The following is a 24,817-nucleotide window of genomic DNA, read 5'->3' as shown; positions in this document are numbered from 1 at the left end:
CAACTCCAAGGATTGCAGGAATGCAGTCTGTACATATTGAGTCCTCCTCCTACTCTAGTTCCTCGGAAACAGCACTGTGTGAGCCTGTTAGGCCAGATATGAGCACAGGTGTGGCCAAACGTCAACAGGCCGTCCTTAAATTAATTTCTTTGGGGAATCGGAGCCACACAGCACAGGAGCTCTGGAATGCCATCAAGCAGGAGAGCGATGTGTGGTTTGTGCCAGCGAATCTCCAGCCAGGTTTGGTAGTGAGTGACAATGACTGAAATCTAGTGGCAGCTCTGGGCCTAGGCAACCTCACTCACATACCATGTCTGGCACACATGCTCAATTTGGTCGTGCAGATCTTTCTGAGGGACTATCCGGATCTTGATGCACTGCTGCACAAGGTTCGCCTAGAGTGTGCTCACTTGCGGCGTTCCAGCATGGCAAGATCGCGCATTGCATCTCTGCAACGCTGATTCCGCCTGCCAGAAAATCGCATCATATGTGACCTCCCCACCAGGTGGAATTCAACGTTACATATGTTGGAGCGGTTGTGTGAGCAGCAGGCAGCAGTAATGGAGTACCAGCTGCATCAGGCGCAAACAAGTCGCACTGTGTGCCAGACACACTTCACCACCACTGAGTGGGCTACTATGAGGGACATCTGCCAAGTTTTGCGTGCCTTCGATGACTCCACGCGGATGGCCAGTGCAGATGATGCACTAATCAGCATGACTGTCCCCCTCATCTGTCTGCTTCAAAAAACCTTACAAGCACTAAGTGAGGAGGTTTTTGAAGAGGTCGAGGATGAGCAGTCAGAAATGCCATCTGCTTCTGGCAAGTCTGCGCAACGTGCTTCCACACAAAGGCCCAGGCAGGGGACACTTAGTGAGGAGGATGACGAGGAGTCAATGGAGGAGGAGGAACACATCTCTCCAGAGGAGGGAGGTACACAAGGCCCTAGTAGTCAGTGTGTACAGCGAGGGTGGGGTGATGCTGAGCAGGCAGAGATGCTGCCTCAAGCTGGGGACAGCGTTTCCGGTCCAGTTGGCAGTCTGCAGCACATGGTTGATTTCATGCTGCAGTGCTTGTTAAATGACAACATTCTCCACACGGCTGATTATTGGGTGTACACCCTCCTAGATCCTCGCTACCGGGACAACTTACAAAGCCTCATACCACAGTTGAACCGGGAGCAAAAAATGTGGGAGTACCAAGAAACACTTGTGCAGGCCATCATGTTCTCCATTCCCCCCACAAGTGTTGCTGGTAGTGCTTTTCAAACCAGCCATGTGGGTAGAGGCAGTGGAGGAAGCTCTGCACAAAGAGGTAGCAGAGGCAGTGCCGCAGGACAAGGCAAGGCCAGTATGGCCCAAATGTGGAAAAGTTTTGTGGGACCGCCACAAACGGCTACACCATCACAGACGGCTCCAGTCAGCAGGAGGCAACGTTTCCGTCAGATGGTGACAGACTACTTGTCGTGCCCTGTTAGTGTTCTCCCAGACGGCTCTTCCCCATTCAAGTATTGGGTCTCTAAGCTGGATACATGGCCAGAGCTTAGCCAGTATGCATTGGAGGTGCTGGCTTGCCCTGCTGCCAGTGTATTATCGGAACGTGTCTTTAGTGCTGCAGGTGGTGTGGTAACAGACCATCGCACGCGACTATCCGCCGATAATGTTGACCGTCTTACTTTTGTGAAAATGAACAAGGCCTGGATCTCACCTGAATTTGCCAGTCCTCTTCCAGAATAAATAATTGGCTGGCAACAGGATCCAGGTCTCCTGTTCATGTTTCTATGACCTGAACTTTATTTCCTGGGCTACAGCAACGCCCGTTGTTGCTCAGAAGTGCTGTCCGCACAGACAAAACACTCGCTCATGTGTAAGTGGGGTTCGGTAACGTCAGCTGATCCCCTGCTGTGTGTACGGCAAACTCTCCTGCTGCCTACAACTTCTGACTACCTCTGATTTAATATGTTCTCTGATTTACCCTCTGTCTCCACTCTGTTTTGAGTATTTCCTCCGGCCTACAACACCGCCTGTTTCTGCTCTCAAGTGCCGTCTGCACAATCCACACTTGTTCCTGTGGTACCTGGGTCCTGTAACATCTGCTCATCTCCAGAGTTGAGCACGGCAATGTCTCCTGCTTTGTCTACATTCCCACTACTTGTAGTGGAAATGTGGACAGAGCAGGAGACATTGCCTGACTCACCTCTAGGGAGAAGCTGCTGTTACAGAACCCCAGTAACACAGGAACAAGTGTGGGTTGTGCAGACGGCATTTCAGAGCAGCAACTGGCATGGTTGGAAGCCAGAGGAAATACTCGAAACAGAGTGAAGACAGAGGCCTAATTGGAGTACGTTGACAGTTAGTAGTAGTCTAGAAACAATCGCAAACTGCCACCAAGTAGGCCTCGGCCTACTACCTGATTTTCCCTGGGCTCCGACACCGCCAGTTGGTGCTCAGAAGTGCTGTCCGCACAGACAAAACACTCGCTCATGTGTAAGTGGGGTTCGGTAACGTCAGCTGATCCCCTGCTGTGTGTATGGCAAAGTGTCCTGCTCCCTCCACAGTCAAAAAACCTCAGATTTACAAATGGCTCCAAGTAGGCCTCGGCCTACTACCTCATTTTCCCTGGGCTACAGCAACGCCCGTTGTTGCTCAGAAGTGCTGTCCGCACAGACAAAACACTCGCTCATGTGTAAGTGGGGTTCGGTAACGTCAGCTGATCCCCTGCTGTGTGTACGGCAAAGTGTCCTGCTCCCTCCACAGTCAAACAACCTCAGATTTACACCTGGCTCCAAGTAGGCCTCGGCCTACTACCTCATTTTCCCTGGGCTCCGACAACGCCAGTTGGTGCTCGGAAGTGCTGTCCACACAGAAAAACACACTTGTTCATGTGAAAGTGGGGTTCGGTAACGTCAGCTGATCCCCTGCTGTGTGGCGGGCAAACTGCTGCTGCCTAAAAAATTTTAGCTACTTCAGATTTAAACATTCTCTGATTTGGCCTCTGTCTCCACTCTGTCTCTAGTATTTCCCCTGACCTCCAACACCGCCAGTTCCTGCTCAAAGTTGCCGTCCACACATTCCACTCGTGTTCCTGTGTTACTGGGGTTCTGTTACGTCAGCAGATCCCCCAATGTGTGTCCGCCACTGTCTCCTGCGCTGTCCACCTTCCCACTGCAAGTGGTGGGAATGTGGACAGAGCAGGAGACATTGGCAGACAAACATCAGGGGATCTGCTGACATTACAGAACACCAGTAACACAGGAACACGTGTGGATTGGGCAGACGGCTACTGTACGCATGAACTGGCAGTGTTGGTAGTCACGTGAAATCCTGGAAACAGAGTGGAGACAGATGCCTAATTGGAGCACATTGACAGTCTGTTGTAGCCTACAAACAATCTAAAACTGCCACCAAGTAGACCTCGGCCTGCACCCTGGTTCTCCCTGGGCTCCAACATCGTCAGTTGTTGCTCGGAAGTGCCGTCCACACAGAAAAACACACTTGTTCATGTGAAAGTGGGGGTCAGTAACGTCAGCTGATCCCCTGCTGTGTGGAGGGCAAAGTGTCCTGCTCCCTCCAAAGTCAAAATACCTCAGCTTTACACCTGGCTCCTAGTAGGCCTCGGCCTGCACCATGATTGTCCCTGGGTTCCAACAACGCTAGTTGGTGCTCGGAAGTACTGTCAACACAGAAAAAGACACTTGTTCATGTGAAAGTGGGGGTCAGTAATGTCAGCTGATCCACTGCTGTGTGGAGGGCAAACTGCCGCTGCCTCCAAATTCAAACAACGTCTTATCTTAAACTGCCTCCAAGTAGGCCTCAGCCTACAAAATGACTATCCCTGGGCTCCAACATCGTCAGTTGTTGCTTGGAAGTGCCGTCCACACAGAAAAACACACTTGTTCATGTGAAAGTGGGGTTCGGTAACGTCGGCTGATCTCCTGCTGTGTGGAGGGCAAAGTGTCCTACTCCCTCCAAAGTCAAAATACCTCAGCTTTACACCTGGCTCCTAGTAGGCCTCGGCCTGCACCATGATTGTCCCTGGGCTCCAACACTGCCAGTTCCTGCTCACAGTTGCCGTCCACGCATTCCACACTTGTTCCTGTGTTCCTGGTGTTCTGTAACGTGAGCTGATCCCCCAATGTGTGTCCGGCACTGTCTCCTGCGCTGTCCACCTTCCCACTGCAAGTGGTGGGAATGTGGACAGAGCAGGAGACATTGGCAGACAAACATCAGGGGATCTGCTGACATTACAGAACACCAGTAACACAGGAACACATGTGGATTGGGCAGACGGCTACTGTACGCATAAACTGGCGGTGTTGGTAGTCACGTGAAATCCTGGAAACAGAGTGGAGACAGATGCCTAATTGGAGCACGTTGACAGTCTGTTGTAGCCTACAAACAATCTAAAACTGCCACCAAGTAGGCCTCGGCCTGCACCCTGGTTCTCCCTGGGCTCCAACAATGCTAGTTGGTGCTCAGAAGTGCTGTCCACACAGAAAAACACACTCGTTCATATGAAAGTGGGGGTCAGTAACGTCAGCTGATCCCCTGCTGTGTGGAGGGCAAAGTGTCCTGCTCCCTCCAAAGTCAAAATACCTCAGCTTTACACCTGGCTCCTAGTAGGCCTCGGCCTGCACCATGATTGTCCCTGGGTTCCAACAACGCTAGTTGGTGCTCGGAAGTGCTGTCCACACAGAAAAACACACTCGTTCATGTGAAAGTGGGGTTCGGTAACGTCAGCTGATCCCCTGCTGTGTGGAGGGCGAACTGCTGCTGCCTCCAAATTGTAACTACTTCAGATTTAAACATTCTCTGATTTGGCCTCTGTCTCCACTCTGTCTCTAGTATTTCCCCTGACCTCCAACACCACCAGTTCCTGCTCACAGTTGCCGTCCACGCATTCCACACTTGTTCCTGTGTTCCTGGTGTTCTGTAACGTGAGCTGATCCCCCAATGTGTGTCCGGCACTGTCTCTTGCGCTGTCCACCTTCCCACTGCAAGTGGTGGGAATGTGGACAGAGCAGGAGACATTGGCAGACAAACATCAGGGGATCTGCTGACATTACAGAACACCAGTAACACAGGAACACGTGTGGATTGGGCAGACGGCTACTGTATGCATAAACTGGTGGTGTTGGTAGTCACGTGAAATCCTGGAAACAGAGTGGAGACAGATGCCTAATTGAAGCACGTTGACAGTCTGTTGTAGCCTACAAACAATCTAAAACTACCACCAAGTAGGCCTCTGCCTACACCATGATTGTCCCTGGGTTCCAGCACCGTCAGCTGGTTCTCGGCAGTGTCTTTGGCATGGGGACTCCTTGTTGCCCAGCCTGGTTCCAGCACGCCTGCTGTTTCCGGGTAGTGTCAAGGTCACTATGCCACCAATCCGTTGTCCTGTCGTCTTGCGGCCGGGTTAGCCGACTCTACGGTGCCTGCAGTTTAGGTGACTCCTATGTGGGCTGTGGGAACTGGCACTGAAGGCTGGATCCATAGTGCCAATGGGACATGGACCCCCTGTAGGACTGTGGGTTTTGGTAACTGCGGCCGGCTTGCGGCCTGGCTACTTTGCTTTCAATGGGTACCTTCTGCTACCCACCCGGGTTCCAGCACTGTCTGCTGGTTCTCGCCAGAGCCTTTGGCATAGGTGCCTCCATCTCGGTATCCGAGGTCCAGCACCGTCAGCTGGTCCTTGGTAGTGCTTTCTAGCACAGGTACCTCCTGCCTAGTAACCGTGGTCCAGCACCGTCAGCTGTTCCTCGGTAGTGCCATTGGCTCTTGTAGCTTTTGCTACCCATCTGGGTTCCAGCACCGTCAGCTGGTTCTCGGCAGTGTCTTTGGCACGGGGACTCCCTGTTGCCCAGCCTGGTTCCAGCACGCCTGCTGTTTCCGGGTAGTGTCAAGGTCACTATGCCACCAATCCGTTGTCCTGTCGTCTTGCGGCCGGGTTAGCCGACTCTACGGTGCCTGCAGTTTAGGTGACTCCTATGTGGGCTGCGGGAACTGGCACTGAAGGCTGGATCCGTAGTGCCAATGGGACATGGACCCCCTGTAGGACTGTGGGTTTCGGTAACTGCGGCCGGCTTGCGGCCTGGCTACTTTGCTTTCAATGGGTACCTTCTGCTACCCACCCGGGTTCCAGCACTGTCTGCTGGTTCTCGCCACAGCCTTTGGCCTAGGTGCCTCCATCTCGGTATCCGAGGTCCAGCACCGTCAGCTGGTCCTTGGTAGTGCTTTTTAGCACAGGTACCTTCTGCTTAGTAGCCGTGGTCCAGCACCGTCAGTTGGTCCTCGGTAGTGCCATTGGCTCTTGTTCCTTCTGCTACCCATCCGGGTGCCAGCACTGTCTACTGGTTCTCGCCACAGCCTTTGGCCTAGGTGCCTCCATCTCGGTATCCGAGGTCCAGCACCGTCAGCTGGTCCTTGGTAGTGCTTTTTAGCACAGGTACCTTCTGCTTAGTAACCGTGGTCCAGCACCATCAGTTGGTCCTCGGTAGTGCCATTGGCTCTTGTTCCTTCTGCTACCCATCCGGGTGCCAGCACTGTCTGCTGGTTCTCGCCACAGCCTTTGGCCTAGGTGCCTCCATCTCGGTATCCGAGGTCCAGCACCGTCAGCTGGTCCTTGGTAGTGCTTTTTAGCACAGGTACCTTCTGCTTAGTAACCGTGGTCCAGCACCGTCAGTTGGTCCTCGGTAGTGCCATTGGCTCTTGTTCCTTCTGCTACCCATCCGGGTGCCAGCACTGTTTGCTGGTTCTCGCCACAGCCTTTGGCCTAGGTGCCTCCATCTCGGTATCCGAGGTCCAGCACCGTCAGCTGGTCCTTGGTAGTGCTTTTTAGCACAGGTACCTTCTGCTTAGTAACCGTGGTCCAGCACCGTCAGTTGGTCCTCGGTAGTGCCATTGGCTCTTGTTCCTTCTGCTACCCATCCGGGTGCCAGCACTGTCTGCTGGTTCTCGCCAGTTTCTCAGCCTTCTTGTACCTTCTGCTACATTTCCAAGATCAAGCTTTTTGAAATTGTCTTTGGTAATCCTTATTGATCTCCATGACGATGACCCTGATGATGACGACCCTGAAGACCACACCAAAGAAGACCAGAAATATGACCCTAAATAATAAGACCAAGAGGACAAAGAACATGAAGACAACCACCAAGATACAGAACAAAAGACAGAAGAACAAGAAGCAGAAGAAGCAAAAGCAGAAGAACAGAAAGCAGAAGAACATTAAGCATAAGACAAAAAATCAGCATAGAAGAAATCAAAATTATAAGCAGAAGAAGACTAAGCAGTAAATGGGGGTGAGTCCGTTCCTCCTCGTGGTGCCCCTGGAAAATGCCTGCTGCTGCAGGCCAAACTGAACGCGGACAAATCCTGTTGTAAATCTTTTGTGACAGGCTGAACGTAAGGTGTAATCTTATAACTTTTATAGATAAGTACTACAGGAATGCCTGTCACCATAAGAAAATGAAGAAAAAGAAGAATAGGAAGAAGATGAAGAAATAGCATATGAAAATTAATAATAGCTGAATAAGAAGAATATGAAGAATGGAAAAAAAAAATTAATGGGAAGAAGGTGAAGAAGAAGATGAATAAGGTGAAGAAAAAGTTGATGAAAAAAATGCTACTGCTGCGGATCATGAAGGAGAAAGTGTGGGAGAAGTACAAAAGAAGGTGAAGAGCATGGAAGTTGCGAAACATACATATCTGACTAAACATAAAAAAGTTAACATAGTCGATATCTTTTTAACTCCGAACGTCTTGAAAAAAAAAATTGGAATTAATGCTATGCCATGTGATTTGAATAAACCACTATGCTTATAATGTCTCCTCCACCTCCCACAATACATTCTACATGATTCTTATTTGTTTTCAATTATGTAGAATTAGCCAACAAGGAAATAAAGGCCTTTTTTTAATTCCAATACCGGAAGTCCCATTGACTTGAATGGGACTTCCGGTATCGGAATCGGCGATACCCGATATTTTTTTCATATCGGGCGATACCATCCGATACGATATTTTTGGGCATCGAACGGTATCGCTCAACACTATTGGTAATACAATAAATTGTTTTGATAAGTAGAGGCCAAAAAATGTTTTCCGGTTGAGGTGCCACCTGCAGGTCATTGTGTCTTTCTCCAGGCTTATGAAAATTAATGTTTAAACTGTATTTTGTGATAAAATCATGAATGTGTGGTTTGTTTCGCTGTTTTCTTGCTGAAGGGAGCAAGTTTACCTTTCAAATGGTGTATCGTGTGTGTGTGTGTGCAGTATGAACGGGGATACAAAGTAATCTCTGAAAAACAGTGTTTAGAAATAAAAGAATAGATATATACTATATATGTATATATATTTTATATATATTTGCACAAATATATATACATATATATATATAAATATATACAGTGTGTATATACAGTATATTGTGAGGTAGCGCTGTTATTCAAGGTTGGGGGACACTCGCTTGGCAGCAAATAAATCACATCCGGTACGGGTTTTCCATAAAACCATATCAGTCCGTGAGGTTTATTATTCAGCATAAACCAAAGAAAGCACCACAAAGTTCATATCAGCATAGCGTCCATTATATAGGCTATTCAGCCTCATCATTATCTCACCCGTCAGGGTTCCTTATGCGGCTTCACCATCGCATACGTTAGTTCCCTCCAGGGAGCTCTTAGGCACACATCGCCAATGCTCCCACAGCTGCTCCACAGGCTGTTAGCCAGGAGATCCTTCTCCTCACAGGACCTTCCAAACTGGACCAAACAGGTCCCATCATTCACCCCTGCTGACCTACCCTGGCCACATTATATGGCCCGTAGCCACGCCCACTCGGTTACATGGCTATGACCTCACCACAGGTCCTTCACACAGTTACAAAGCCTTTTACTATAGGCGTTTTCAGACACACCCCTGGGTGGATTTGTAGGTAGCCAGAACCCGCCCATCTCTCTAGTTACCTAAAGACTTCTCCCTTATACTTAGAAACAACACCTCAGCAATGATATTGCTGATCACACATACACAAGTCTCCATCCAGACGGACTGAACAGTAGAATGGATCTCATTACACAATATTAGGTATATTTTTTTTTTTTGAAGGAGGAAAAGAGGAAAGGAAGAGGATAAGAAAAGGGATAGAGTTCATGTATGAATTTACAAAAGATTGTGTCTTCATCTTAAACCTACTCTATGATATTATACCTTCTGAGAGTTATTTTTGTGATTGTTTCTGATGTTTAGATCATGCCTACTATATGATGCATCTTTTCATATACAGTATGTTTATATATTGTTGTTTTTTGTGGCAGTTATTCCATATCATTGTTGATTCATTACTAAATGTTTATATCATTTGTCTATGTATAAAACATGTTCAGTATAGGTATTTTTCTGGCAACATTTTGAACTGAGTTTCAACCATCTACTCAGATGTTTTTAATTGGTTTGTTCCACTGTTTTTAATTAAGGGTCATTTGAATATGTTCCACAAAGGAGGATATATTGCTAGTGTTCAAATAGGACCGTGAGGAAGGCACATAGTTCTGAAACATGTAGTCCCTTGCTGGAATGCTACTAATTGATTGGAGTTCCTTGTACTTTTTATGACATAATGGATTAATAAAGAAGAAGTTTTTACAAATCTGGTGAACTTTCATCCTTTTGCTGGATCCCAATTTCCTCATATTTATATATATATATATATATATATATATATACAGTGCCTTGCAAAAGTATTCAGTCCCCTGTAACTTTTCAACCTTTTCCCACATATCATGCTTCAAACATAAAGATACCAAGTGTAAATTTTTGGTGAAGAATCAACAACAAGTGGAACACAATTGTGAAGTTGAACGAAATGTATTGGTCATTTTAAATTTTTGTGGAATAATATTTGACCCCTTTACTTTCAGTGCAGCAAACTCACTCCAGAAGTTCATTGTGAATCTCTGAATGATCCAATGTTGTCCTAAATGACTAATGATAAATATAATCCACCTGTGTGTAATCAAGTTTCCGTATAAATGCCCCTGCTCTGTGATAGTCTCAGGGTTCTGTTTGAAGCACAGAGAGCATCATGAAGACCAAGGAACACAACAAGCAGGTCCGTGATACTGTTGTGGAGAAGTTTAAAGTCGGATTTGGATACAAAAAATTTTCCAAAGGAGCACTGTGCAAGCGATCATATTGAAATGGAAGGAGTATCATACCACTGCAAATCTACCAAGACCCGTCCGTCCCTCTAAACTTTCATCTCAAACAAGGAGAAGACTGATCAGAGTTGCAGCCAAGAGGCCCATGATCACTCTGGATGAACTGCTGAGATCTACAGCTGAGGTGGGACAGTCTATCCATAGGACAACAATTAGTCGTACACTGCACAAATCTGGCCTTCATGGAAGAGTGGCAAAAAGAAAGCCATTTCTCAAAGATATCCATAAAAAGTGTAATTTAAAGTTTGCAACAAGCCACCTGGGAGACACACCAAACATGTGGAAGAAAGTGCTCTGGTCATATGAAACCAAAATCGAACTTTTTGACAACAATGACAAACGATATGTTTGGCGTAAAGGCAACACAGCTCATCACCCTGAAAACACCATCCCCACTTTCAAACATGGTGGTGGCAGCATCATGGTTTGGACCTGCTTTTCTTCAGCAGAGACAGGGAAAATGGTTAAAATTGATGGGAAGATGGATGGAGCCAAATACAGGACAATTCTTGAAGAAAACCTGTTGGAGTCTGCAAAATACTTGAGACAGGGATGGAGATTTGTCTTCCAACAAGACAATGATCTCAAACTTAAAGCCAAATCTACAATGGAATGGTTCACAAATAAACATGTCCAGGTGTTAGAATCGCCAAGTCAAAGTCCAGACCTGAATCCAATCAAGAATATGTGGAAAGAGCTGAAAACTGCTGTTCACAAATGATCTCCATCAAACCTCACTGAGGTCAACTGTTTGCCAAGGAAGAATGGGCAAGAATTTCAGTCTCTCGATGTACAAAACTGATAGAGACATACCCCAAGCGACTTGCAGCTGTAATTGCAGCAAAAGGTGGTGAAACAAAGTATTTAGTTAAAGGGGCCGAATAATATTGCACGCCCCACTTTTCAGTTTTTGAATTTCCACAAAAATGTAAAATAACCAATAAATTTTGTTCAACTTCGCAATTGTGTTCCACTTGTTGTTGATTCTTCACCAAAAATTTACAATGTTTGAAGCACGAAATGTGGGAAAAGGTTGAAAAGTTCCAGGGGTCCAAATACTTTCACAAGGCACTATATATATATATATATATATATATATATACACACACAGGGTGGTCCATTTATATGGACACACCTATATAAAATGGGAATGGTTGGTGATATCAACTTCCTGCTTGTGGCACATTAGTATATGGGAGGGGGAAAACTTTTCAAGATGGGTGGTGACCATGGGGGCCATTTTGAAGTTGGCCATTTTGGATCCAACTTTATTTTTTCAATGGGAAGAGGGTCATGTGACACATCAAACTCATGGAGAATTTCACAAGAAAAAACAATGGTGTGCTTGGTTTTAATGTAGCTTTATTCTTTCATGAGTTATTTACAAGTTTCTCTTTGAGTACAGCCATTGACATGTCGCAGAGGTTAACACATGAGGAGCAAATAGAAATTGCAAGATACCCTATGCAAGAAAACTGTCACCATTCCCATTTTATTTAGGTGTATCCATATAAATGGCCCACCCAAAAAAGTTTGCCTCATCATTGAACATAATGTTCGGCGTAAACTGAGGGTCCTGTTCCAATTTTTGTTTTGACCATTCTGCAAATTCAGCTTGCCGATCTGGGTCATCAATCATTCCCATTTTATTTAGGTGTATCCATATAAATAGCCAACTGTATATACAGTATATATGTATATATATACTGTATATATATATATATTCTTTGTTTTTATAAGTAACATCTAAGATGATTTTGAGGCAATTTTTCTATATTGTGGATTCTATGCTTTTGGAAACAATAATGAAAAAGGGACAAATAGAAGTGTTTCTATGCTGGTTGGACCCTTACCAAAAACAGAATAACCCATCACTGCTATGAAGTACCTTTCTAATCCCTTTCACTATCTTTTGTATAAAACTAAGAACATTGTTGATTAATTTTTTTGATGAGTCATATTATTTTCAGACATCCTTTCTGTGGCTTCACCAGTGTTTACAGTCGCAGGTGCTTTGAAGCACCATTGACATCAGTGATATCACAGCACTACATAACAGGTACTTGGGACTGGAATTAGCACAGCATTGCTGATGATATTTTACAGTATCCTTCTTTGGAGGTGTTTTTTTTTCAGGCTTTTTTTCTTTCTATAGTAGTTATTGTCTGTAAGCATTCAATATATGTAACATATTGATTTAGGCTATTTACAAAGAGTTTAGTGTATTTAATACATGAAGTTTACATATTTAATAAATTAATAAAAGTGATTTACTGGACAAGCTGACCCGATAGTTTGCTGTACAGTATCTCTGTGAGGCATTGTATTCACCCTTAAGTAAATAAAAATAGCTCTTTATTATGTTATGAACATTCTCATGCAAATATAAAGACAATCAATAATTATTCACCCTTAAATAAATAAAAATAGCTCTTTATTATGTTATGAACATTCTCATGCAAATATAAAGACAAACAATAATGTTGCTTGGTAACATTGTACCAGTATTAGCTATCTAAAGCAAAAGTCACAAAAGAAAATATTATTCTTGTGATGTAATGTATGAGCGTTCCTGTATCTATTATTCCATCGGTTAAAGAGATGAACATTAAATTAAAATATCTGTTTCAAAAACAATTTATCAACTAAACAAACGCCACTGAAAAATAATATATTTCAAAAACAAGTAAACATTTTTTCACTTCAATTTTATTACATAACTTACTGGCCCATCATGCAAGTTGCAAGTTTTTTGCACGGTTATCAAATGCATATTAGTATTTTGCTTTAAGGTATCAAAATTCCAAATGTCAAATGTATTCTGGCCTGGAAACCACCTGCATTTCTACTCCTTCAGTTTTATCCCTGAGGGTGCCACCAAGATGTCCTGAACTTCGATCCCTACAAAAAAGAAAAAAAAAATTATAGCAACTTTGTAATCTTTCTCTTATATAATAGAAACATTATGCCATTGCAATAAGAAAAGTTTAACCCCTTTCCAAAGCGGCAAATTTCAGCTTTTGCATTTTTCTTTCCTCTTCTTCCCAGAGCCAGACCTTTTTTATTTTTCTGTTCATATATACATAGGAGTGCTTGTTTTCTGAGGGATGAGTTGCAATATTTAATTCCACCATTCATTTTGCCGCATAATGCGCTAAAAACAGGAAAAAATATGAAGTGCAGTGAAACTGTTAAGAAAAATGCAATTCTGACATTTTGTTTTGGTATTGTTTTTAGGGAACACATTGTGTGGTAAAAATGACATGTCCAGTTTTTTAAATTATTTTAATGGAGAAAAAAATTAGAAGTTTGAAAAACAAAATTTTGGCGATTGTGAGACAATTTTCTGAGACCCATAATGATTTCTTTTTTTCAGTCAATGGAGCTGTGTAAGGGCTTATTTTCTGTTGGGTGAGGTTTTATTAATACCATTTTGGGATAGATATGAAATTTTGATTGCTTGTTGCAGCAATTTTTGTGGTATTGCAACATCCAACAAATGTAATTTTGTCATTCTTGATTTTTTTACATTTATGGTGTTTACTGATAAAGTTAATTATTTTTTAAATTTTGAAAGATCTGACTTTTATGAATGAGGCAATACCAATGTATACATTTTTAATTTTTATTTTTAATGGGATAAAGGTGGGTTGAAATTTTTTTTTATTTGTTTTCATACTTTTTAAAACTTTTTTACTTTAAACTGTAGTTGTTAGGCTAGTTTCACACTTGCGCCATTATGCGCAACGTTTCGAGCGCACATGAAACGCATGCAAATGCTTGTAAACGCTGTAATTTTAAGTCGCATCATCGTGCGCATTATGACAAAAAATGCAGCGTTTGTATGAGTTTCAAGCGTTTTTCCATGCATTTGCATTTTTTATGCGCATGGGTTGTCTAGGTGTAACATTTCACAGGAGGAAAATCCTTGAAAAATTCTTGCAACAGACTCCACCAATAGGACAGCAGTGGGCGTTTGTTATGGGAATTCTTTATATAGACCCTGTTTACAGCTGAATTCTTCATATTGGCTTGCATTTTCTCTTGTCAACATGGTTCTGCGCTGGAAGAGTTTTCACTTCAACTTGGATCTGGACATCAGGATGGCTCAGTCTTATGCAGTTGCTTGCCATCAACAAAGGGAAAGAGAGAGACAGCGAAGACGGCAGCGGTGGCGTTTGTGGATACATCCGATTATTGAACTCCGGAAGAGCCGTGGAGCATACCACACCCTCTACAGCAAGCTCCAGGCAAATCCAGAGAAATTTACTGATTATACCCGGATGTCCCAACAAAGGTTCAGTGATTTGCTTGGTCGTGTCCAAGAAGCCATCTAGTGTTTTAAAAATCCATATACATAAATATTAATTTTTGTCCTTTCTCGGTTTCCCCGATTCCTGGCTACTGGAGAGAGCCTCTCTTCACTCCACTTCCAGTACCGGATTGGAATATCCACCTTGTCGTTTGGAACATTCTCTGTCCTGAATTTATTCCCCTGCCCACCGCTGAAAAGTGGATGGAAATAGCTGAAAAATTCTAGACAGTCTGCAATTGGGAGCGGTTGATGGGAAACACATAAGGATTATCAAACTAAAAAGAACTGGCTCTGAGTACTATAACTATAAAAAGTACTTTTCTACAGTACTCATGGCCATTGTGGATGCAGACTGTATGTTTGTTGCAGTGGACATTGGGGCATTTGGCAGTGGGAATGACTCCCAGGCTTTTAAGAACTCGGACATGGGCCGGAGGTTGTATAGCAACCATTTCAATTTCCCCATGCCACGTCCTCTTCTCAACACCGAAGGTTCACCACAGCCATTTTTAATGGTTGGGGATGAGGCATTCCAGATGTGCCAAATCTGCTCAAACCCTACTCCAGCCGGGACTTGGACCACACCAAAAATTTTTTTAATTACAGGCTGACCAGGGCCAGAAGAACTGTAGAGTGGGCCTTTGGTATACTTGTCTCCAGATGGCGCATTCTTGGCACAGCCATTAATCTGAAACTGGAAACAGAGGATGAGGTGGTGAAGGCCTGTGTGATTCTACATAATTTTGTGATGGCTAAAGAGCACCCGAACTTTGAACTCGATGATGCAGCTCCTAACCCATTACCTGAATTCACTCAGCACCCTCTCAGGTCATACGTTGAAGTTGGCCAAATGAGGAAACAATTTGCGGCCTACATCATCTCAGATATAGGACTGGTAGAAAGGCAAGATCAAATGGTGTAAAAATGTTTTCTTGTGTGTATGTTAATACAAAACCTGTTTTGATACCTGTACCGAGTGCACTCTGTGTTTTTACACTCCAATGCAATAATCAACTGGCCAAGTGTACCAGTGAATTCATGATGCTGTGTTTTGTGCATCATGAATTTACTAGTCCTACTGACCAGGTGACTATACATACACACACAAGTTGTATGACCTTTATCATCAGTCATCAGTTTGTGTTCAATTTGCAGCGACGGTGGAGATAATACAACTAATATTTGTGTTACCTGGCCTGATGTTACAAATAGTGATTTGGGGATGCACTAGCACCTGTCAGTCACTCTTTATGACACCTGACCATGTGACTATAAATATTATTTGTAGGATCACCACTGTGGCTTGAGTTTGAACGCAGACTGGAGAGATAATAAAGGTTATACAACTTCTACAATCCCCAGGCCTGGTGTCATGCTGAAGTGAGGATGCCCAAACTAACTCATCCTGACTTCAGAATGCTATCACACATGGGCAGGAGAATACACATATGAGTTAAACTGCAGCATCGCTATAGTCTGCTTGAAATATATGCAGACTGAAGCGACACTGCAGGTTAAAACTCATGTGTATTCACCTGCCCAGGTGTGATAGTTATGATACAAGGCCAGGGTATTGTACATATGATGTGTATTTTCCCCATCATCTCCTCAGTTTATTCAACACACACTGAATAGAGGATGTGGTTAATTACAAGGTATATCTAGAATCCCCTTGTCTTGTCTCACAAATAGTTAAATGATCATGGTAAAAACACATCATCCTCAATTAACTTTTTATGATACCTGGCAAGGTAACTATAGATATGCCTTGTACTCAACACCAGCCTCTATTCCAGGGTTCCCCAACTCCAGTCCTCAAGGCCCACCAACAGATCATGTTTTCAGGATTTCCTTTGTATTGCACAGGTGAAGCAATTTTCTCTGAGCAATACTAAGGAAATCCTGAAAACATAATCTGTTGGTGGGCATTGAGGACTGGAGTTGGGGAACCCTGCTCCACTCAGTCTGTGCAATATTAGCAGACTGAAGAGTCTGGTTGTGAAAATACAAGTCATAGATTTGTGTTTTTGACTACACATATCTCCTGGACTGACACAAGAAAAATGTGTCAGTAATGGAGCTATGTGGTGCAAAAACGCAAAGTATACGGCGCAATGTGTGTAGGCGGTGAAAGACACATTAATGAAACCATATTAGGTGAAAGCAGAATTGCACATTTATTTAAAAAAAGTTTTTATTGTGAAGGACGTTTGGGGGAAGATTGGGATACTTTGGGGGGTGTGGAGAGACGAGGAATGGCTGGAAGTTGAGGAAAGGGTTCTAGGGGAAGGGACAATGAAAGTAGTGGGGGAAGGGAGATCAGGGATGGAACTGGAGGCAGGGTGAGACACATAAGGAGGAGAGAGGGGAGGGACAAAGTCTTTTGTTTTTTTGCTTCTTTGGGGCAGGAGACTCCTGCCTGGACCGACTTCCACTGTGTGACCGCCTTACATTGCTCGACCGCCTTGAACTGCTGGACCATGGCCTTGATGGGTAAAAGAGGGAATGTGGGTCACCCCTCTGATGCACGGTGGTGGCAGTGCTCCTAGAAGGAGAAGAAGTGGTGGTTGTGCTCCTAGAAGGAGAAGTCATGGCGATGCTCCTAGAAGGAGGAGAAGTCATGTCGGTGCTCCTAGAAGGACTGCTGAGCATACCGATTCTGCTGCATAGCCTGCAAGTAAGCAGTGTTGCAGGCTTGCAACACACTCAGCTGTTGCTCAGGACTAAGGTGTTCCACCATGCCCCGTTCAATTTTACTGAAAAAATGGTGCGCTGGTCTGTTGAGTTCAGCCTCCAGATGGTCAAGACGCTGGTCCACAGAGTGGAAGCAGTCCCATGTGGGTAAAACTGCGTTCCATGAGTGAAAAACCACTTTCCATTCTGTCTGACAGTGACTTGAGGCTGGCATGAAAGGCCTCGCTCAAGTGCATGAACTCGGGCAAGACAGACCTGTCCGAGGCCCTCTGCCACTGGTGGGAAGTACGCGCATAACCAGTGGCAGAGACCTGGGACAGGGGAACACCTGATTGACCAGCTTCCTGGTCATCAGCTGTCCGTGTTGCTGACCTGCAAGTTGCTTCCATTGGCCATCCCTGTTGGCCAATTTTTGAGGGCAAAACGCACTTGCTCCACGGTAGAGAAATTTGAGGAACAGGCCAAGGATCTAAGAGAATGCTTTCTGGCGAGAGAGTAGAGCCAGAGAAATATTAATTATGGGTACCATCGGGCCAAACATACCCCACGACAAAAGTTGTTATTTAACTCTGGCACTCTCAAAAAGAAGCGTGATACCTACAGTGGGGAAAAAAAGTATTTAGTCAGTCAGCAATAGTGCAAGTTCCACCACTCAAAAAGATGAGAGGCGTCTGTAATTTACATCATAGGTAGACCTCAACTATGGGAGACAAACTGAGAAAAAAAAATCCAGAAAATCACATTGTCTGGTTTTTTTTTCATTTTATTTGCATATTATGGTGGAAAATAAGTATTTGGTCAGAACCAAGCAATCAAGATTTCTGGCTCTCACAGACCTGTAACTTCTTCTTTAAGAGTCTCCTCTTTCCTCTACTCATTACCTGTAGTAATGGCACCTGTTTAAACTTGTTATCAGTATAAAAAGACACCTGTGCACACCCTCAAACAGTCTGACTCCAAACTCCACTATGGTGAAGACCAAAGAGCTGTCAAAGGACACCAGAAACAAAATTGTAGCCCTGCACCAGGCTGGGAAGACTGAATCTGCAATAGCCAACCAGCTTGGAGTGAAGAAATCAACTGTGGGAGCAATAATTAGAAAATGGAAGACATACAAGACCACTGATAATCTCCCTCGATCTGGTGCTCCACGCAAAATCCCACCCCGTGGGGTCAGAATGATCACAAGAACGGTGAGCAAAAATCCCAGAACCACGCGGGGGGACCTAGTGAATGAACTGCAGAGAGCTGGGACCAATGTAACAAGGCCTACCATAAGTAACACACTACGCCACCATGGACTCAGATCCTGCAGTGCCAGACGTGTCCCACTGCTTAAGCCTGTACATGTCCGGGCCCGTCTGAAGTTTGCTAGAGAGCATTTGGATGATCCAGAGGAGTTTTGGGAGAATGTCCTATGGTCTGATGAAACCAAACTGGAACTGTTTGGTAGAAACACAACTTGTCGTGTTTGGAGGAAAAAGAATACTGAGTTGCATCCATCAAACACCATACCTACTGTAAAGCATGGTGGTGGAAACATCATGCTTTGGGGCTGTTTCTCTGCAAAGGGGCCAGGACGACTGATCCGGGTACGTGAAAGAATGAATGGGGCCATGTATCGTGAGATTTTGAGTGCAAACCTCCTTCCATCAGCAAGGGCATTGAAGATGAAACGTGGCTGGGTCTTTCAACATGACAATGATCCAAAGCACACCGCCAGGGCAACGAAGGAGTGGCTTCATAAGAAGCATTTCAAGGTCCTGGAGTGGCCTAGCCAGTCTCCAGATCTCAACCCTATAGAAAACCTTTGGAGGGAGTTGAAAGTCCGTGTTGCCAAGCGAAAAGCCAAAAACATGACTGCTCTAGAGGAGATCTGCATGGAGGAATGGGCCAACATACCAACAACAGTGTGTGGCAACCTTGTGAAGACTTACAGAAAACGTTTGACCTCTGTCATTGCCAACAAAGGATATATCACAAAGTATTGAGATGAAATTTTGTTTCTGACCAAATACTTATTTTCCACCATAATATGCAAATAAAATGAAAAAAAAACAGACAATGTGATTTTCTGGATTTTTTTTTCTCAGTTTGTCTCCCATAGTTGAGGTCTACCTATGATGTAAATTACAGACGCCTCTCATCTTTTTAAGTGGTGGAACTTGCACTATTGCTGACTGACTAAATACTTTTTTCCCCACTGTATACTAGGTTCATCACAATTGTCAGTGGGACACCATGCGTGAGATTTTGACTAGACATTGGCCTGTTCTCCAAACTGACTCTATACTAAGTAAAGAAATCTCGGAAAGACCCCTAATTACAGCTAGAAGAAGCAAAAATCTTAAGGACCATGTCATGCCCACTATGTCTGCTATGCTGCAAGATCCCTGAAGCAGTGTGCATGCGCACCTGAAGTCTGTTATGCTGTAAGATCCCTGGAGCAGTGTGCCTGCGCACCTCATGACTGCTGTGCTGCGTGACTCCTGGAGCAGTGTGCATGCGCACGCATACATCATGGCTGCACGCCGTTGCTGTGTGCGTGCCCATCTCTGCTATGCCTGCTGTGGTTGCCTCTGTGGTCCTAAGCAGTGACTCACCCGCACCGTAGGGACCCCTGGGGACAAGAACAGCCCTAAAATAAAGATGCACAGGACCTGAATGTAGAAGTTTAGCAAGCCGGCATAGGACCTATGGTCATGTGAACGGTCATGTGACTGCAAGGGGGCGAGGCTTAGCATCCTGCTTTCAGAGAAGGTAGAAAACTCAGAGTCGGGCAAAGCAGAGGTCAAGCACAATACAGGCAAGCGACGTACAGGAGGGATAAACAGGCGGAAGGTCAGACAAAGCCAAAGGTCATACACAAGATATCAGTACAGTACCAGGGATGAGACAGAACGGATAGTCAGGGCCAAGCAGAGATCAAAACCAAACTGACGTAGAAGGTACCAAGCAGAATCCAAAGCAATATCCAGAGAACAGACCGAGTCATACACAGAGAATCAAGCACCCAGAACACAGCACAAACACACTCAGGGGTCACCACACAATGTCAAGGGCGAAAGTATAACTGACTGGGGATGGGAGCTCCCTGAGGCTATAAGAAGCCTCCCCAGAACCAATGAGAGGCCACCACAATAGGTCCCAGGTGTGCAGGTGAGAGTCTGCACTGAGATCAGAACATTAACCCCAGAAGTGCCGGTCACCCAGCACTGGTATCATGACAGTTTCTTTGCATGCACTTTGCACGCGCCTGGCCTTCCTAGCCTCCTGTTTGTGCCTCAGCCGTGCCCGCCCTAGCCGTGCCCACCTGCTTGTGCCTCAGCCGTGCTCATCGGCCAGTGACAGCTGTGTCACCTGTTATGCTTCAGCTGGGTTCACCTCAGTCTTGCCCGTCTGTCTGTGCCGCAGCCCGACCAGCTAGCCAGTGCCCCATCCGTGCCCTTTGTGCTTCCTTGCACCCACGCTGTCTGTGAACTGTGCTTTGCATGCTCTCTAAAGCACGTGCAGGCCCTAGCCTGCTTTGTTGTGAGTTCATTTTCCCCTTCACCTTTGATGTCTAATGAACTCCCTCTGCTGGTGAAGAGAGGTAGTGAAATTGATTGGGATGGGAAGAACCTGTCATCTGAACAGGCGGAGTGTGATCGGACATCTGGAATTTCTGAGTGGATATAAGGCAGCCAACGCCCTGCAGGGTTTGCTGGTGATCCTTTCTGCTCTGAGCTCTGGCATCCAGTTTTAGTTCCTGTCTGCTAAAAACTAAGTTTTTGCCCTGCTATTATTCCATGAGATTTTGTCTGGTTTCCTTAGTGTTTGTATTCAGCCAGTCCTGGTTGGGACTGGCTGAATTCCATTTTTGTCTCTGATCAGTTGATCTCTTTGCTCTGTTTTCAGAATATACCTGAGTGCTGATATAGTGATTTTGAAGTCTAGCGACTTCAGGGCCTTTTTTCCTATCAGACGGTTGGGACATTTTTGTAGGGTTTTTTGCGGATTGCAGCCAGCATCTTTTCTGTCCTGTCCTATCTAGTTAGTTGGGCCCCATCGCTTGCTCAGCCTGTCTTTCTGTCTGTTTGTGTTTTCATCTGTTTTTCAACGACAATACATGTTGGGGGCTGTCTATTGCTTTGGGGCCTGCTCTGGGGCAGTTTAGATTTCCCCTTTCTTTCTTTAGGCTTATGTAGTTCTTTGGCTGTGACAAGGGGTCTAGGGCACCATAGGAACCCCCCACGGCTACTGTTAGTTGTGGTGAATAGGATCAGGGGTCTGCAATCCGATAGCTACCAACCTCTCCGGTTTTCTGGACTTAGCTTGTATTTTTGTTTTCTCCTCTGGTGACTCATTCATAACAGAATCACCAGCCATACCGCAGATTCTAGGGTACTCAATAGCAGGAAAGAAATGTAAAAAAAAAAAAAAAGTGTCAGAATTTTTTTTTTGTGTATATTTTTTCCTCTATTTCTCTGAGGCTGTAGGAGGAATTTTTTCTCAATGGAGATTAAGCAATTGTCTGATCGTGTGGAGCAGCTTACTACTGAAGTGCGGGGAATTTCCACCTATCTTGTTCATTCACATGCTGCTGAACCAAAGATCCCTACTCCTGATGTGTTTTTTGGGGATCGGTCTAAATTTCTGAATTTTAAGAATAATTGTAAATTATTTTTTGCCTTGAAGCCTAACTCATCGGAGAGCTCCGCGCAGCAGGTTAAAATTGTCATCTCTTTACTGTGCGGCGATCCCCAGGATTGGGCGTTTTCTTTGAAACCTGATGATCCTATTCTGACTAATGTGAACGCATTTTTTCAGGCCTTAGGGTTGTTGTATGATGAACCTAATGCTATTGATCAGGCTGAAAAGGCCCTGTTGGCATTGAGCCAGGGTCAGGATTCTGCAGAGTTGTACTGTCAAAAATTCCAAAAGTGGGCGGTCCTTACTACCTGGAATGATGGTGCCTTGGCAGCTCTCTTTCGGAAGGGTTTGTCAGAAACCGTAAAAGATACTGTGGTGGGATTTCCTGTTCCCTCTGGTCTTGACGATTCTATGTCATTAGCCATTCAGGTTGATCGGCTTTGGCGTGAACGCAAAACTGTACGAGAGGTGTTGCCACCTGTTGAACAAATGTCTGAACCTATGCAATGTGATAGAGTTTTGTCTAGGGCGCAACGTCAGGAGTTCAGAAGGCATAATAAGCTATGTTTTTTCTGTGGATATGCCTCTCATATGATTTCTGTCTGCCCTAAATGAGAGAAACGTTTTGCACACACATTTGCTGTGGGTGGTGTTCAACCTAAGTTTCTTCTGGCAATTACCCTGATCTGCTCCCTGTCCACATTTTCCGCTAAGGCTTTTGTGGATTCGGGAGCAGCTCTGAACCTGATGGACTTGGATTTTGCTAAACGTTGTGGTTTTCCTATGACACCTCTGCGGACGCTTATCCCTTTGAGGGGTATTGATGCTACTCCTTTGGCGAAGAATAAACCTCAGTTTTGGACCCAGGTGGTAATGCGGGTCGCCCCAGACCATAAAGAATATTGCACTTTTTTGGTGTTGCATAATTTGCATGATACCATGGTTCTGGGGTTTCCCTGGTTGCAAATCCATAATCCAGTTTTGGATTGGAAATCTATGTCTGTGGTGAGTTGGGGTTGTCGTTGTGCCCTTTAGTGACGCTCCTGTTTTCTCCACCTCTCCCTAGTCGCATGATGTCCCTGACTATTTGGCTAATTTTTATGATGTATTTAGTGAGAATGAGTCTGCGTCTTTGCCTCCTCATAGGAGTTATGACTGTGCAATTGAGCTGAGCCCTGGGTGTAAATTTCCCAAGGGTCGACTTTTCAATTTATCTATACCTGAGCACGAGGCTATGCGATCCTATATTAAGGAGTCGTTGGAGAAGGGTCATATTAGACCATCCTCTTCACCCTTAGGTGCTGGGGTTTTTTTTGGTCAAGAAAGATGGTTTATTAAGGCCCTGTATTGACTATCGCTCCCTCAACAAAATTACTGTTAAATATCAGTATCCGTTACCCCTGATTTCTGATCTATTCTCCAGAGTTAAAGGTGCTTGCTGGTTTACCTAGCTTGACCTCAGGGGTGTGTATAATCTTATTCGCATTAAGCAGGGGGATGAATGGAAGACGGCATTTAATACTCCGGAGGGACATTTTGAGTACCTGGTGATGCCTTTTGGGCTCACTAATGCCCCTTCTGTCTTCCAGTGCTTCATGAATGATATTTTCCGAGATTTTGTGGATAAATTTTTGATCATCTATCTGGATGATATTTTGATCTTTTCCAAGGATTGGGACTCTCATGTGGAACATGTTCGGACTGTGTTCCGGATTTTGAGGGAGAATTCCCTGTATGTTAAGGGATCGAAATGCCTTTTTGGTGTACAGAGGATTTCATTTTTGGGATTTATTTTGTCTCCGTCAACTATTGAAATGGACCCGGCCAAGGTACAGGCCATTTATGATTGGGTTCAACCCACTTCTTTGAAGGCCCTCCAGAAGTTTTTGGGTTTTGCTAATTTTTATCGTAAATTTATAGCTAATTTTTCTGGTATTGCCAAACCATTGACTGATTTGACTAAGAAGGGTGCTGATGTGCTGAATTGGTCTCCGGAGGCTGTTTCTTCCTTTCAGGAGCTGAAGCGAAGGTTCACTTCTGCCCCGGTTTTGCAGCAACCTGATGTCTCACTCCCGTTTCAGGTAGAGGTGGACGCTTCTGAGATTGGTGCAGGAGCTGTTTTGTCCCAAAAAGATCCTGTAGCATCTAAAATGAATCCCTGTGCTTTCTCTTCCCAAAAGTTCTCCCCATCCGAACGTAACTATGATGTGGGGAATCCGGAACTGTTAGCCATGAAATGGGCATTTGAGGAGTGGAGACATTGGTTGGAGGGAGCTAAACATCAAGTCGTGGTCCTTACTGACCACAAGAATTTGATTTACCTGGAGTCGGCCAAACACTTGAATCCTAGACAGGCTAGGTGGGCCTTGTTTTTCACACGTTTTGATTTTGTGGTCTCTTTTCTTCCGGGCACTAAGAATGTCAAGGCAGACGCCCTCTCTAGGAGTTTCTTTGCTGATTCTCCTATTGTGACCCAGCCTGCTACCATCTTAGGTGAGGGGGTAGTTCTTTCTGCCATCTCGCCTGATTTGAGACATGCTCTGGAAGAGTTTCATGAGGACAAACCTGAGCGTTGTCCCATTAGAAAATTGTATGTTCCTGACCAGTGGAGAAAGAGAGTGATGTCTGAGGTTCATTGCTCCGCATTGGCTGGTCATCCAGGTATTTTTGGTACTAGAGATTTGGTGAGTCGGTCTTTTTGGTGGCCGGCCTTGTCTCGTGATGTCAGGAATTTTGTGCAGTCCTGTGGGACTTGCTCCCGGTCTAAACCTTGTTCTCGCTCTAGTGGGTTGTTCATGCCTTTGCCGGTGCCCAGGAGGCCATGGACCCATATTTCAATGGATTTTATCTCTGATATGCCTGTCTCTCAGAGAATGACTGTTATTTGGGTGATTTGTGATAGATTCTCTAAGATGGTCCATCTTGTACCACTCCCTAAGTTGCCATCTTCCTCAGAGTTG

General features: G+C 44.9%; 1 protein-coding gene across 1 annotated transcript in view; it reads right to left on the bottom strand.

The window, feature by feature from the left end:
* Window positions 1-11,569: 11,569 nt before the first annotated feature.
* Window positions 11,570-24,817, bottom strand: part of NPSR1 (neuropeptide S receptor 1) — an 814,072-nt gene continuing 800,824 nt past the window's right edge. Inside the window, exon 9 of the mRNA XM_073549960.1 lies at window positions 11,570-13,117. Coding sequence (XP_073406061.1) covers window positions 13,027-13,117 — 91 coding nt within the window. The 3' untranslated portion in view covers window positions 11,570-13,026. The remainder of the gene's footprint in view (window positions 13,118-24,817) is intronic.

The sequence above is a fragment of the Dendrobates tinctorius genome, unplaced genomic scaffold (assembly GCF_039654945.1).
Source record: "Dendrobates tinctorius isolate UK_male_01 unplaced genomic scaffold, ASM3965494v1 ptg000162l, whole genome shotgun sequence".
Classification (NCBI taxonomy): domain Eukaryota; kingdom Metazoa; phylum Chordata; class Amphibia; order Anura; family Dendrobatidae; genus Dendrobates; species Dendrobates tinctorius.
The sequence above is the reverse complement of the archived record's forward strand: the minus strand, read 5'-3'. Positions and strand labels throughout refer to the sequence as shown.